This window comes from Hordeum vulgare, chromosome 1H (genome assembly GCF_904849725.1).
Source record: "Hordeum vulgare subsp. vulgare chromosome 1H, MorexV3_pseudomolecules_assembly, whole genome shotgun sequence".
Taxonomy (NCBI): domain Eukaryota; kingdom Viridiplantae; phylum Streptophyta; class Magnoliopsida; order Poales; family Poaceae; genus Hordeum; species Hordeum vulgare.
Genome location: NC_058518.1, coordinates 111,154,230 through 111,170,280, shown reverse-complemented (window position 1 = coordinate 111,170,280; position 16,051 = coordinate 111,154,230). Strand labels below are relative to the sequence as shown.

General features: G+C 45.6%; 1 protein-coding gene across 1 annotated transcript; it reads right to left on the bottom strand.

Annotated features, from left to right (window-relative positions):
• Window positions 1-14,201: 14,201 nt before the first annotated feature.
• LOC123397347 (thioredoxin-like 3-1, chloroplastic) lies at window positions 14,202-14,966 on the bottom strand. Its single transcript, XM_045091928.1, has 3 exons — window positions 14,656-14,966; window positions 14,380-14,451; window positions 14,202-14,262 (listed from the first exon to the last, which is right to left on the bottom strand). The coding sequence occupies exons 1-3, from the start codon at window positions 14,964-14,966 to the stop codon at window positions 14,202-14,204; spliced, it is 444 nt and encodes a 147-aa protein (XP_044947863.1).
• Between the last annotated feature and the right edge of the window lie 1,085 nt (window positions 14,967-16,051).

The following is a 16,051-nucleotide window of genomic DNA, read 5'->3' as shown; positions in this document are numbered from 1 at the left end:
ATGGACGGGGAGGCAGATGACAAAGATGGACGGGAAGGCAGACAACAAAGGCTCCATTAACGCCTAACGGTGGCAACGCGTGTCGGCTGCCGTCTCAAGAGCTTTGCCGACAGCTCCTGAGGAAAGCTGACGGCAAAGAGCTTTGCCGTCCGCCTTGCGCGGGCAGACGGCAAAGAAGGTCCTATCTCGTCATAGGTTGACGCAGAAATTTTGCCGGCCGTGACAATCTTTGCCGTCTGTGGTACTGTCTTTGCCGTCCGGGATATTGTCTTTGCCGTCTATGATGGCAGACGACAAAGAAGGTGATTCCTGTAGTGGAAGAAGGAGAAAGAGGAGGAGGAGGAGGAGGAGGAGGAGAAGGCCAAGGACCTTCTAGTCCTTCTCCTCCTCCTCCTTCTCCTCCTTCTCCTCCTTCTTCTTGATTTCTTCTTCTTCTCCTCCTCCTCATCTTTCTTCTCCTCTTTCATATTATCCTTGCTTTAATTAACCCAACAATGACATAATTAGCCCATTTAGCTCCAAAATACCATAATAAGCTCAAAATTGCATAAGAACCTTGGTTAGCTCGTTAATATTATATACTTAGCTTGTTTTCCTCTAAAATGGGATAATTAGCCCATTTAGCTCAAAAAAGACATAATTAGGTAATTTAGCTCCAACAAGAGGATAAGAGGAGAAGAAATAGGCAAAATGAAAAGAAAGAAGAAGAGAAGAAGAAGAAGAGAAGAAGGAGAAGGAGGAGGAGGATGAGGAGGAGGAGAAGGCCAAGGACCTTTTAGTCCTTCTCCTCCTCCTCCTCCTCCTCCTTCTTCTTGATTTCTTCTACTTCTCCTCCTCCTCCTCTTTCTTCCCCTCTTTCATATTATCCTTGCTTTAATTAACCCAACAATGACATAATTAGCCCATTTAGCTCCAAAATACCATAATAAGCTCAAAATGGCATAAGAACCTTGGTTAGCTCATTAATATTATATACTTAGCTTGTTTTCCTCTAAAATGGGATAATTAGCCCATTTAGCTCAACAAAGACATAATTAGGTAATTTAGCTCCAACAAGAGGAGAAGAGAAGAAGAAATAGGCAAAATGAAAAGAAAGAAGAAGAAGAAGAAGAAGAAGAGAAGGAGAAGGAGGAGGAGGAGAAGGCCAAGGACCTTCTATCCTTCTCCTCCTCCTCCTTCTCCTCCTCCTCCTTCTTCTTGATTTCTTCTTCTTCTCCTCCTCCTCCTCTTTCTTCTCCTTGTTCATATTATCCTTGCTTTAATTAACCCAACAATGACATAATTAGCCCATTTAGCTCCAAAATACCATATAAGCTCAAAATGGCATAAGAACCTTGGTTAGCTCATTAATATTATATATTTAGCTTGTTTTCCTCTAAAATGGGATAATTAGCCCATTTAGCTCAAAAAAGGCATAATTAGGTAATTTAGCTCCAACAAGAGGAGAAGAGGAGAAGAAATAGGCAAAATGAAAAGAAAGAAGAAGAAGGAGAAGAGAAGAAGAAGAAGAGAAGAAGGAGAAGGAGGAGGAGGAGGAGGAGAAGGCCAAGAACCTTCTAGTCCTTCTCCTCCTCCTCCTTCTCCTCCTTCTCCTCCTTCTTCTTGATTTCTTCTTCTTCTCATCCTCCTCCTCTTTCTTCTCCTCTTTCATATTATCCTTGCTTTAATTAACCCAACAATGACATAATTAGCCCATTTAGCTCCAAAATACCATAATAAGCTCAAAATGGCATAAGAACCTTGGTTAGCTCATTAATATTATATACTTAGCTTGTGTGGTGAATTATATATATGTCGATGGATGAACTTTATCATATATGTGTGGTGAATTATATATATGTGTTGGCAAGTATATGTGTGGTGAACTATATATCATATATGTGTGGTGAATTATATAAATGTGCTGTCAAATATATATATATATATGTGCTATGAAATAATATAAAACAAAAAAAACAGGAACTATATGGGCTCTTTGCCGTCTGCCAGCTGATGGCAAAGACCTGTGCCATCAGCTGGCAGACGGCAAAGGTGCCACATGGCACCCAGCTGTGCATCCTGGGTTGTCTATGTAGTCTCTTTGCCGTCAGCCTCCAGGGTGGGCAGACGACAAAGAAGAGGGAACAGAGGAGGGGGGAGGAGGAGGCAGACGGCAAAGAGTGGAGAGAGGGGGAGGGGAGGAGCAGGCACACGACAAAGATGGACGGGGAGGCAGACGACAAAGATGGAGGGGGAGGGGAGGGGAGGAGAAGGCAGACGGCAAAGATGGACGGGGAGGCAGACGGCAAAGATGGAGGGGGAGGCAGACGGCAAAGCCTCCATTAACCCCTAACGGAGGCAACGCCTGTCGGCTGCCGTCTCGAGCACTTTGCCGACTGCCCCTAAGGAAAGCTGACGGCAAAGAGCTTTGCCGTCCGCTTTGGGGGGACAGATGGCAAAGAAGGTCCTATGTCGTCGTAGGCTGACGCAGAAATTTTGCTGGCCCGGAGAATCTTTGCCGTCTGTGATATTGTCTTTGCCGTCCGGGATATTGTCTTTGCCGTCTGTGATGGCAGACGGCAAAGAAGCTGATTCCTGTAGTGAATGGAAACTATGGGATATTAAGCTTCTCCTTTCAATAAAGAACCGGACCAACACATTAAAATAAGCTCCGGTGTTCGAGATCGACCGAGGCCCCTCCGCCTCAGAGCTCCGGTTAATCTCCGGCTACACGATGACTCATGTGTCCCTCTACCCACCAAACCACTCCCCTTGACCTCAGGGAGCTTTCGCCCAACTTCCCCAAGGTAATCCGTGCCCCTAGCTACCCCCTCGACCTTCGCCCGAAACTCCTCCACCGCGGCCTCCTCGTCGCCGATGAACCTGAGCCTCTCCGTTGTTGTTCCGACCACCAGCAAGTAGGCGACGACGAGCTGAAATCATTTCCGTCTTCGTTGGGGCCCGAGGACGTCGGTAGCCACGCCGACGTGCTCCTCCTCCTCTCTGGCTAGAGGTAGCAGACGACCCGACAGGTGTGCCCCACGTGTCGGTGGCCCAACCCTCTCTCCCTCGTTGCCTGCAGCCGCTGACTGCACGGGACCGCACGTCAGGTTCAAACCTGACGGCGTGTGCACCTGGGCAGCCTAGGTGGCTGGCCTTTAGGCCGGTCCAGTCCCAGACCGAGCCAGGCTAGGGGATGTAGCCCTTTTTCTTTATTTTAAAAACTGGATTTTCAAAGATTTTTATAAAAAGATTTAACCAGTGTAAAAATATAATTTTTCCACTATTATTCTTCTAAAAATATGTAGTATTTAATAGAACCATTGGTTGAATTTTTGCACCAACTATTCTGTTTTATAATAATAAAAAGGATTAAATTGGAATAGTTTTGCTTCTGTTTAGTTGATTTTGAAAATATTCCTTCATTGGATACAGAGGGAAATATTTTTAAAATAACAACCTAGATTTATCAGAAATAACCAACATTTTTAAAATGACTTGGTGATCTATTTTGTAGTGAGCTATTTCTTATTTTATCTTTTGACGATGATAGAAAATCCGTGTGACAAGGGAATCAGAGCGGAAGACCTCGAAGACCCCGGGATACCTAGTGAACCAAGGCAAGCAGCCCTTTGACCATGACTGAGCATATGTTATATTTCATGCTAGTGTAGCAAATAATTCTGCTGCATATGATCATAAGTGCCGGTAAATCATTGATGTGATGTTAACGGTGGCTCCTCCGGAGCACATGCATTGAGCTTGATCCTCCCACCTACGAGGATCATGCTAGTATCATGTTGACAAGTAAAGTTAGAGTAATATTAGCATGAGCATGTTGTATGTATAAATCAAAGATTTATGAAAACACCGTCGGGTGCCACTAACGCCCGAGGGTGATGATGAGTTAGGTGGCCACTTTTGGTGAAGTGGTGCACCGTGTATTTGTGTGAGTATGGTTTCGGAAATTGGATTAGATTTATGATGTGTCGGCCATCCCAACCTTACATGTATGACCACGTTACCCCTTATGGGATGGGGCTGTGTTGATTACTCTGGCCGGTGCTAGCAAAGAGCCACATTACTAGTGGCGGGAGTGATGTGTAGTCACTCTTGTGACGTGGTCATGCCAGGTAGGGACACTATGCCATTTTTACGTGTTACAGGCACACCGTTGGTCCCCGCATGGTTGACACTATCCGGAGTCGGTGCTCATAAGATGTACAACATGTGGGCTGGGTACCAATCGAGTGGACCTCTTTGGAAAGTATCGTCGAAGAAAGGCATTGATCGGGTACCTACCTCGGCTATGTTATATACCGCGAGTCGTGGATGGCACGGAAGTTTCCCGGATCTCGTTGGTCCAGCGTACTACCTCTGCAGAGTGTAAAACTATTCGAATAGCCGTGTCCACGGTCAAGGACAATTGGGTAATCCTGCTTAAACTACATCCAGTTGTTTCCGCATAAACCAAGTGTGTGTGCGTATGTGTTACATGGTGTTATTATGGAAGAAATAATATGACGAAGTTCGGTGACTTGGCATATAGGGTGAACCCGGATGGTTCAGCCCTCGACAGATATATTGATATCTGTAAACTGTTCTTCAAAAGTAGTTCTTAACTTATGGTGCATACCCGTAATCGTGTTTACTTACCACCAAGAGATATACACCAAAGAAGCATGTTATTGTTATCCTTCACTTGCAATGTTCATATCATGGGCTGTTTGCGAGTACATTCAAAAGTACTCATTGGCTTGCCACTTGTTATATTATTGACCTGACATGGAAGGACCGGAGTTTGGAGATGGGTATGTCTTCGGAGAGGCCCCTGTGAACTAGGACGCTTCCCAGTCAAAATGCCTGTTGGTGTAGGCTGATGGCATGGGAACCTGCTTAGCCCTATGATTTCCGCTACTAGTTGTGTCAGTGTGATTTGGCCTTATAGGCTCTACCTTGTGAACTTGACCATTCGGTCACGTGATGTAATAATTCGGTACTTCGATGTAGGACTCTTATTATTCAGTATCTGTGTGTTCGGTGAGCATTGATCTCTGGGATCACTGGGCACGTTCATTCAACGATCCCGACTCGTAAACCGGGGTCCCCACAAGGGGGCTCCTGAGCACCGCGCCTCTAGAGCCTTACCGGTCATAAGGCCACTAGCTGCCCTAGACAGCGTCCCTGATCCGGTTGGTGTCAGGGGAAGCAGGGCCCGACCCAGTAGTTACATCCGTTCACTAGGTCCGACGCAATAGAGGTCGGGAAATGTGCGGGACTGGAACCTAACAAAGTAGAGTCATAAAAGCCCCTTAAATAGGCGTCCGAGGAAGAAGCACAAGCACGCAAGACCCGCATCGACACGTCGTACCTCTGCATCGTCCTTCAATCCTTCCAGAACCTTCTTCATCCCGTGATACTCTCATGTAATAACGAGCCTAGGTTTTATACGCACAGGGCCCCCCGAGGACGCGGAAGGGTTCCAACCCACGCCTAGTGGAAGACCTTAGCTCCGCGCTGGGTACAACACAGTCCCCCAATGACTCGAGAAGCTCAGACCCCAATGCCTCGGGGGTAGGGACACTCGCGAGGCCAAAGCGTCATCACGACCTCCCATATACACCCCCACCGTGACACTCTCACGTAATAACAAGCCGAGGTTGTATACGCCAGGGCCCCCGAGGACGCGGAAGGGGTCCACCCCACGCCTAGTGGAACACCTTAGCTCCATGCTGGGTACAAAGACGAAGGCAATAAGCATGGACTGCCAATGACCATTCTCGCAGCTGGCAAGGAAACCCATATAGTCCGCCAATGACTATGCCAACTTTAAATGCCAGACCCGACACTTGCTTGCTTTCTCTTGGATTCGAACTATTTTCCACCGAGTTTGAACTGGCTGATTTCTTAAGTTGGTTTTTTTCCAGTCTTAATACCCGATGTTCGAAAAATAAAGAAGGGGGAAAACTCTCTTTGGCATTTCTTATTTCACTGGCTTTGAAACCTCCCGTCCGGAGGACATATTTGGAGACAACTACTCTACACCAACACAAAGAGTCTCGGGAGGCCTCAGGGCTCCCCCGGGGCAATGACCAAAGGAACAAGGTGCACAATCGCTCGGGCGCTAGAAAGGGGGTTCCTGGGCGCGTCTCAGGAGCCTTACTCGCCATTAAGGCTAGGGCTCTACGACGTAGAGCGGCTCGAGTGTCAAGGGGGGCTCCTGTGCAGCGCGCCTCAGGAGCCTTATTGGTCGCAAACCCACTCGACTCCCCCAGGGTTCCGGGGCCTAGCCCCGTGAGGGATAACCTTGGTAACAGGTTGGACCTCATGACGGCGAGGAAATGTGCAGGACCGGGACCTGCGGACATAGAGTGCCGAACACTACAAGAAATATGCTAATACACAATGCTATATTTTCATCGCTACATCATCACGGTTTTCAATTTACGACGATCTTACGACGAAGAACCAAGCGTCAAAAACTGACAGCAGCGACATTTTGATCGAAATTGTCGTAACTTTTACGATGATTCCTGGATCATCGTAACCTTTACGACGATCCTAAATATTTGTTGAGAATCTAACCCAATCCTACGTGGCAGTCCTACATGGCAAAATTACGACGAAATCAAAACGTCATGGCTCAAATCAGCCCAACCCATTTCAATTGATCACATGGGATGATTTTATTTTTTGGGCTTCTTTTGATGCCTTAGCCTATTTACAACCACTTCTAGTATTTTTTTCGAATTTTTTTATCATTATAATTTGGACCCTCGCCTTTTAGTGCTCAACATACAACTTTGAAGCCCATACCCTCATTATAATTTTTTATTCCAGTTCAATTTTGGCCTTTTTTAATTTTTTGAATTCAACAATTTTTTTTCTTTTATGCTGTTAATGGATCTATAAATAACAACCATACAACTTTGAAGCCCATACACATAAATCTGAAGCATCTCTAAATGACATCCCACATCTCAAAGTTTGAAGCACATTCCAAGATCTGATAATATAGCCAAAACCTGTAGCACAACCAAAATCTACTACCAAACCTGTAGCACAATCTGGTACAAAATTACACAACCAAGTGCACAAAATCTGCTACCAAACCCATATCAGGCGCAAAAGATGGCTCATGATTTATTACAAATATACTCATGTCAGGCGCAAAAGCTCCTGTGAATTCCTTCACGTTTGATAGCTCTCGGCCTATGTTAGTTTCTGGGCGATTCATGAGGATTGAGAGGATAGCTTGAGTAGCACATGCATTCATGATCACCTAAACATTGATGAATTAGACCAAGTACTGAATGCTAAGCACTAAACATAGGCAGCTTCATGGACAAAACAAAATTAACCTGGCAAGCAAATAACAAGTTTGGGTTTGGGTCGATGACAAGAGGTCGTTCATCATTTCCTCCGGGCATCGACTTGAAGAGAAAAATTAACCCATACACTGGCCTATGAGAAGTACAAGTAAGAAATATGTTAAGGACATCCAGAGAGAAGAGATTAATGACACTAACAACAAAGATCCTCACTATAGTTGACTAAGAGAGTCCACATCGAGAGAGTAAAGCTCCTCCACCTGTTTAATAATAGCATCACGATGTAAGAGATGGCTAACAGCTACATCCCAAAAATGGCATAACTTGTAGGAACCTTTTTCAGATATAAGTACATAACTGGAAACCTCAGATACAATGCTATCCATAAAAATTATAAAATCCACTAATATGGTAATGAAAACTACATGCATAATGAAACTAAAAATAGAACCATAGTCTCATATGAACATTATATTAACATGAATGCACAGATATAGATTAGCAGGTGTAGAAAAAGCTTCAGTGAAGACGCCTTAAGTTTGCATTGGTTTAGCAGTGGCATACAGGCATATATAAAACCCAACCACTATCAGTATTATTATGTCTTCACATTATATCCAAAGCCATTTGACTAGCCCACCTCATTTTCTTCAAAAGGTTCTCTTATCCTAGAAGGTTACAGTTATTGAAACTCAACCGCATCTAATCATACAGGATTTGTTCTTTAAATTCAGGTCCATGTCATCAGAACTTGTATAGAGTACAAGTTAATCATAAGACTTGACTAAAGTATACTCTTTTTATCATAGAGACATAGTACAGAGTTGTAGAGGTAGTTCCTCGTTAAATATTCAATCAAGGTATCATAAAATTCTCTAAAAAAGAGAGACAAACCCACCTAGAATACTCTTAAACTGCACAGTTCAACAAGCAATTCCAACCAAGTATTTTACACCATTGCAAGACTACATATTAAAACTAACTGATAAAAGGTTTTATAGCTAAATTACATTCACAGAAGGAAAGCAAATGACTCCTGGAAGCTAACCTGTACACCTTTTATTTGCATCTCCCCACATAAAGGACATCACACCCCGTCCCCGTCGCACGACAGGTCCGACATCTTGCTCCTCCTCCTCGTTGGTACCGGCGGTGACCTGGTCGGCGATAGAGGCCCACGAGAAGCCCGATGCACCCTTGCGGCTGAAGATCCACGGCAGCATCTTCAGTCATAACTGGAAATGGATAAAAACATCGTCATAATAAATTCAGAATTCCAGTCATAAAGTGATAGATACAGAAGTTCAAAAAATAAATACGACGTTACCTGAATAGTAGGCATTTTCTGAAGGAAGATGCATAGAGACATATGGGAGCAATTGCAGATTTAAAATAAGCTAGTCAGATGGTATCAAGGTCGTTGTAAGCTAATAAGTATGGTACTCAAAAATTTCCATTCAACTGAAGTGACATAGGCTGAGATAAAACCTGTCAACTAACACTTATGTTGCCTCTTTGTGGCACCCCGGCTCAGAGGAAACCGGAACACCCCATATTCCAGCCCAAGGACAAGTATTCTAGAATACGGAACCGTTGGCACAAAACAAATAAGCTCTTTATTACTATGAAAAAGAATTACATATGACAGTAGCATGATCTTACTTTACTAGTCAACATGACAGTAGCATGATCCTCGTAGATGGTAGGATCAGCTCATCATGTTTGCGCTCCGAGGAGCCATATGAATATCATTACTATCAATGCCAGTGCTTCGATGAAGCCTTCGGTACCATCACATCAATGATGAACCGGCATCGTGTTCACATGCAACGGAAAATACTTGCTATTCTAGCATGCATCATTTTATATACTTAAGTCATGGCAAAAGGGCTGCTTGCCTTGCTCACGTAAGTCCTCGGGGTCTTCGAGGTCTTCCGCTCCGTCCCCGAATACTCCATCTACCGTCAACTACATCGGAAATAACCATAATAAGCCACACATCCAACAGAATAAAAGTGTTCTACAAATAGAAGTTATATTTTCTTGGACCTCTCTAGTCATAAGAAAAATACCTGAATCCTTGCCAAGGGGTTTGAATCATCAGGGGTGTCTAGATGGAAGGAAAGGAGGGCTAGGTGTCCTTTGAAGAGGTTAACAGAAAACATTCTGTTAAAAATGAGTGGAGGCACCCATTTAACAGAGAATGATTTTAGAAATATTTAGGAAGTGGTTTCACTGGATTTGGAGTTCAAATGAATTTACTAGGGATTTCTAATGTGGGATAAATAGCAATAGGGAGCTATTTATTATAAGCAATAGAAATAAGTCACAAAAAAATGTTGACCAGGGTTCTAAAAATGGAGAATGGTTTTAGAAGTCTCTGGAAGTTTGAATCACTCCATTTGGAATTGAAATGAAGCCTATGGGGTTTTTGAAAGGTGGTGTTAATAATATCTAGATTTGGATTTTTATTAAGACACCACAGAAACATATCTTGGAAAAATGTTCAAAGCACATGGGTGGATAGAGCTTGAATTTATAAACCTACAGAAATTTGAATCATGCTATTTGGAGTTAGTATGAATTTGCAATGGATTTTAGAAGATTAAGGAATATGGGAAAAGGATAAAGGGCTCAGCATCTAGGGGGAGTTATCTTGCGCCACTGGCGCCAGATAGGCCTTTGGGCCAGCCCAGTGGCTCCAGCCGCGAGCACCCGGCCACGCCGGACACGTACTCCAGGAAAGGCGCCATCGCGCGGGGAAAACGCCCGCTGGACGGGCGCGGCCACTTACTCCAGGTGGCCGGCTAGAGTGGCTGACCAGAGGGCCCCGCCTGCAGGGTCTCCTCCTTCCTGAGGCTTGCATGCAGGGGAGGCAGGGGGGTAGACCGGCCGCGGGAGGAGCTCCCCCAGGCGGGTCTGGCCACCCCCCGGCAGTGTGCCGGCCACCGACGTGCTCGGGGGAGTTAGCCGCCTCCGTTCCCCTGCCCGGCGCCTACAGGGGAGGGACGCAAAGGTGCCGACGCCGTGGTTGCAGGGAGACTGCGAGGAGAGGAAGAGGGGGCTGCGCGGCGCCGCGTCTTCGGCCGTTCCCGGCCCGAGGAGGAGCATCGGCGAGATCAAGACACATCGCCGCCTCCACCCCCCCCCACACACACGACCTCTTCGGAGGCTGCAATGGGGAGCCGTCGTGCACCCTGGGAGGCCGTCGACGCCGTTGCCCTTGGCGTCTGCAGCGAGGAGGAGGGCCCGGAGGGCTAGAGGGAAGGGGGTGCGTGGAAACTGCAGCTCGCCAGAGAGCCTAGGGCGAGGGGAAACCACCCTCGGTTGGCTAGGCTCACGCGGAGATTCTTCGGAAGCTTCGGCCATGCCGGCCATGGAGAAGGGAAGGAGGCTTAGGAGAGGAAGGGGGTTCGAGAGGGCTCCAGGGTGAGAGGGAGAGCTGCCCTCTACTGCTAATGTTCAAGGGGTGGAGGAGATGGTTGAGGGAAAGGAGGGAGAGAGCTCAAGGCTCTCTCGAGCTCTGAGAGCACGGGGTAGACAAGCATGCCAGAAGGGTTTTGGAGGCAAGCTGGAGTTGGGGAGTCGTTGGACTGGTCAAATGGAGGTATGTGGCGTGCCGAGACATGTTGTAATGGCCACATACAACCTGCAGGAGGAAGACAAGGTGTAGAGCACCAGTACTGCATGCTCGAGTGGTGGTCACCATTCCACCTGGTGTCCTGGGGCACCCCTTGGCCAGGCCAAGGTGTCAACCATGCAAGGCATGCTTGCCACGATGCACTGGAGGAGTTTGGAAGCATCTGGGGCTGGTTTGAACCTGCTTTGACTGTTGTTAAATTTCTAACAACAAACTTGGAGCTGCTAAAGGTGGGTCTTAGGTGGGAAGCCTTGGAGGGAAAATATGTCTGGCAGTGTTAGGCATGGAAGGACTACCACACTGCAAAGTTTCAGATCAAACAAAGGAGGATAGCTACTACTTGCTGTTCAAAGCCATGACTCAGCCAGAAATCTATTTGAAGAGGTGCTGCTCATTTTCTCCACATGAGTATGCCATAACTTTGCTCTAAATGAAGCCTTGGCATATAATAGATGCTCTGGAAATAGTTGGGGGTATTAGCTTGAGCAGAATAATGGAAAGAAGGGTAAAATAGTGCTGCCAAGGGTGAAAATGAGAGAAAGTTACAAAGGGACCTTCTTCAATAATTGACCAGTGGCCATGGGAAAGTTACTAGAGGTGAAATGTAACTATGTGAGGCTGTGGTAGAAAGTTGAGCTCAAGGAATAAAGTAGAAGGGGCAACACAAGCCAAATTAATGAGTGCACACAAGGTGTTTGATCTGTGGTTAGGCTACTAGATTGATTCCAATGGCTATGAAACTTAACAGGATCAAATAATATATGAAAATAGGCTTGCACACCAAATTTGGGATTTGCTGGAGGAGTTTTCCATTGTAGACTTGAAAAACCCTAGAAAGGGGCAGAAATGGGTTTCTGCTTAGAACCCTATTCAAATAAATTCCCACAAATCCAATATTTGGTGTAGGGTCATTATTTGAGCATTAAGGCATGCAAAAAAAGTTTGAGGTCAATTGGACAAACTTTATAATGTAAAGTTTGTCAAAGTCAGAAACCAACAGAGAGGGTTTTGAGGGTCTTAGGACAAGTTCCTCTATTCTCCTTGGTGTAGCACTTGGTGTGGATGCCTCATTGGAGTACTGGATCATGTCCACCAAATTTGAGCACAATTGGAGATACTTCATAATGTAGAATTGCTCAAATTCGATTCTGAACAGATAGGGTTTTAGAGTGATTAGGGAAGTCAAATCAACTTGGATTGAAATGAAACTTGGCAAGATCATCAAGAATATCATAGATGACATGCTAGAATTTTACTGGAATTTATTGAGAATATTTCTTATAGAAATATTCCAAAAGCTTGAAATAGGCAGGAATGGTTTTGGAGGGGTTTGCCCAATATTTTGAACATGACCATGTGTTGAAACTCATAAATATGGAATAAATATATCCAGTCAGTTTCCCTAAATTTTCTGAAATATTTTGAAGGCAATAAAAATAACTTTCCTTCATAGGAGACCATTTCTGGCCTCATAGAAGGGCTTTTAAATAAAATAATAAAATAACTTTTAAAATAATAATATGGTGGTTTTTGAAAGTCATTTTGATAATGGTTTGAAATAAAGAAATTGGTGCAAAAATAAACTACCTAATTTGTGGATTTGTAGTACAAACCTTATCTCAGGGGTTTGAAAGTTTAGTTCAAAGAAAAGCTTTTTGGTGAAAATAATATTTGGTAAAAATAGATATTTGTTCTAAACACATGGCATGTTCATCAGGTAGGAGATGATGGAGTAAGGAGGTGATTAGGAGAGTGACATGATCTATTAGGTATCAAACACAATCATTAAAACAAGCAAGGCAACAATAGTCACTCCAAGCATCACAAGCATTCACAAAAATTTTAATTGGTCCTAATTTTGAAATAAGTTACTTAATCAGGAAAGCCAAAAATTGGGGTGTGACACCGAGCTAGCAAACACGCAGCTCGCGTCCATGGCATGCCAGGGCGGTGGTCACCGCGTGAACTCGGCGATGCCACAAATCCGAGTGCCCAAAACATGTCTGGAGTGTGGTCCCTTCAAAGAATAGTTCCCTAGAGATGATGGCTCGAAGCAATGAACTGTGGCTAGATGGGAGTGATCACCTAAAGTTTCCTGTAGCAAGCTTGGGCACCACACTGTGATCAACAGGAAGGAGATAAGAGAAAAAGATCATGTCTGGGAGGCTTAGGGTAGGAAGGACTATGATCCTGTGAAATTTGAGGAGCACATGACCAATATTGGATAGGGTTGCTTTGGAACTAGCTAATCTAGTCTAGAACAAGGATTTTGATGTGGCACTCACATACTTTATTGGATGGAGCTGAAACTTGGAAGAGATAAAAAATTTAGGGCTATGAAGATGCTGTATAAATTTCATGCCATCTTGATAAGCCAAAGTGGCACTTCCTTCACACGATATCCCTCTGGACAGTAACTTAGGAGAATTACTGGGAATAATTGATTAAATAAAATGAGCTCAAAATTGGTTTAGAGGGGTTTTATAGGTAGGAGAATGTCCTGGTAAAATTTCAGAATTTATGGAGCAACATAAAATATAGTTGCTTCACGAACCAAAATAATGACCACAGACAAAGATTTCATGCTATGGTCACATGGTTCAAGGAGTGATGCTCAAATTTGGTGGGAGGCATAATTTGAACATATTGAGATGATGGCAAAGTTTGAACTTATTCAAACACTCCTAGCTAGCACTTGCTTCACAAAGCTTCTTCTGGATGAGATACTTTGGAAATTTGCTAAGAGATATTTACTAGCTAAATTGAGTTGAATTTTGGCATGAGGCAATTATATGGCTAGGAAAGAGTGCCCACAAAATTTTTAGAGTAATCAAGCAAATAAAAGGGTACTTGCTTCACAACTTGACAAGTAGGGCAGAATCAGAAAATGAATTTTTGAGGAATATTTTTGAACATGGCAAAGAAAGATTTGGTCATATCTGAGGAAGATATGACATAATTTATTTATGAGAATTATTTGGGAATTTTTGGAATGATAGAAATTGGGGTTGCTTCACAACCCAAGGCAACACAGGTTATTCCTTTAATAGAAAAAGGAATATTCCCATGGAAAAGAATATCGGGATAGGCTCAAGATGAGAATGGCTAGGTCTTGGGATGGTTTGAAGGTTGTCAAGCCACAAAGAAAAAGAAATCAAGGGTAATCCCTTTAGGTTTCAAAACTATCAAGCCACAAAAAGCGAAACCCGATCAAAATCAAAGGAAAAAAGAAATGGGCAAAATCCACGGTGTTACACTCTTTTTACCACGACATGTGGAACTTTATTGACATCCACAAAGTAAAACCTAACTCTGCGAAGAAACGAGATGTGTTGTCTAGTCAGAGAATCAACAAATTACTCCTGCACATTCCAGGACGATTGATTGTCTAGTCAGAGGATGAAATCGTTTCAAGGGATTCAGATCAACCGTGGGAATTCTCCTGCTATCTTCTCCATCTTGGGCTTGAGGTAGATGCATTTCCGGCACCAGCTAGCCATCCTGGGAAGAACAACTAGAGCCCTCGGCATCTGATCCGAGGACTAGAGCAACAAGAGTACACGCGGATTGAAAAACAAAGCAGCGACGCGAAATTTTTGCGTCTCAACTCTCAAGCCGCGCTGCAGTTTGTGGCTGCATTGGCAGGCTACAGGGTGTGTGTGTGTAAGCAGAGGCAGCTGGCTGGCAGTCAGGGGGGCGCCGTACCAATCGACGTTGGTGGGCTGGTTGTGGTCGACGAAGGAGGCGAGCGCGGCGTCGAGCGTATCCATGCTGTGGATCTCGCCCATCTCCACCGGCACCGACACGTCCCAGAAGTACGCCGCCTCCGCCCTCACCCCTCTTCCTCCTCCTACTCCTCTCCTGGTCCCGTGACCGCCGTCACTGCCCCGTGAAACCCCCAGGCACCGCGCCGCCCCGCCGACGGTGGAGCACGCGGCTGCCAAGGATGGGTGGGGCGCCGGGTCCCGCGCGGTGGCGCAGTGGAGCACGCGCGGGCCCAGCGCGAGCAGCAGCATTGATCGACTTGCTAACTTTGGCCTTCGGGGCTGAGGGATTTCCAACGGGTAGCGTGGTTGGTTTGCGCGTGGTGGTGGGGAATCGATCGAAGAAGGCAGAGGGAGGCCTATGGTGGCTCAAGACTGACTGGTATACCTGGCCCAGTCTATATTAAGCCATATTCGAGATGCCGGCGGTGACCTGGTCGGTGGTGGAGTCCCATGAGAATCCCGAGCTGCCCTTGCGGCTGAAGATCCACGGCAGCATCTTCGGTGGTCGATCTCCGGCGAATGGAACTGGAGGTGGAGGCAGAGTGGGAACTTGGCCATAGGGTGGATGAATGATATTCCCGTGAGGAAGGAGGACGATGGGGGGGCGTCGATCCCCTGCCGCCAAAAGATGTCCCCGACGCGGCGCAGCCAGCTCACCCACGCGGCCACTCACAGGTAGACAACCGCGGTCGCCGACACCACGGCCACCAGAAACAATGAGAAGCTCTCCATGGCCACCATATCCTCCCTCTCTCTACCTTTCTTTCCTTGGCTTCCATAGCCCCCCCCACACACACGCACAGACAGTTGCGTTGCCTCCACCTCTCGGGAGGGTGGCGGGGTCGGGGAGGAGGTGGCACCGGCGAGGAGATGGGGACGAGGGAGGACTGGACCGGGAGGGGGCGCAGATGAGGAGGAGGTGGCGGTGGCGACGAGGAGATGGGGACGAGGGAGGAAGGGTGCAATAGGGGGAGGGGTCGATGGGACCTGGGCTAGGGTTTGGGCTGCGATGGGGTGATCTTTTTTTCATTTTTTTCTGTAGATACATGGATGGATGGATGTGAGATGGTGAGATAAATGGATGGATGGATGGGCGCCATGTCATCGATTCATGGGAAGAGTTTTGATTGGTTCGAAAATTAAGTGATTTAAAATAGTTTCCAAGTACTAAAAATAGAGGAATTTTTTAAAGCATCTATAAAAAATACTTTGCAAATGGGCATCACACAAATTTGCACTAGAGTTAGACCACATTTTATGGATGAGGACCAATTTGTATGCATTTCTCGTCTTTCTAGCTATTTTAATCATTTTCCGAGTGGCAAAAATGGTTT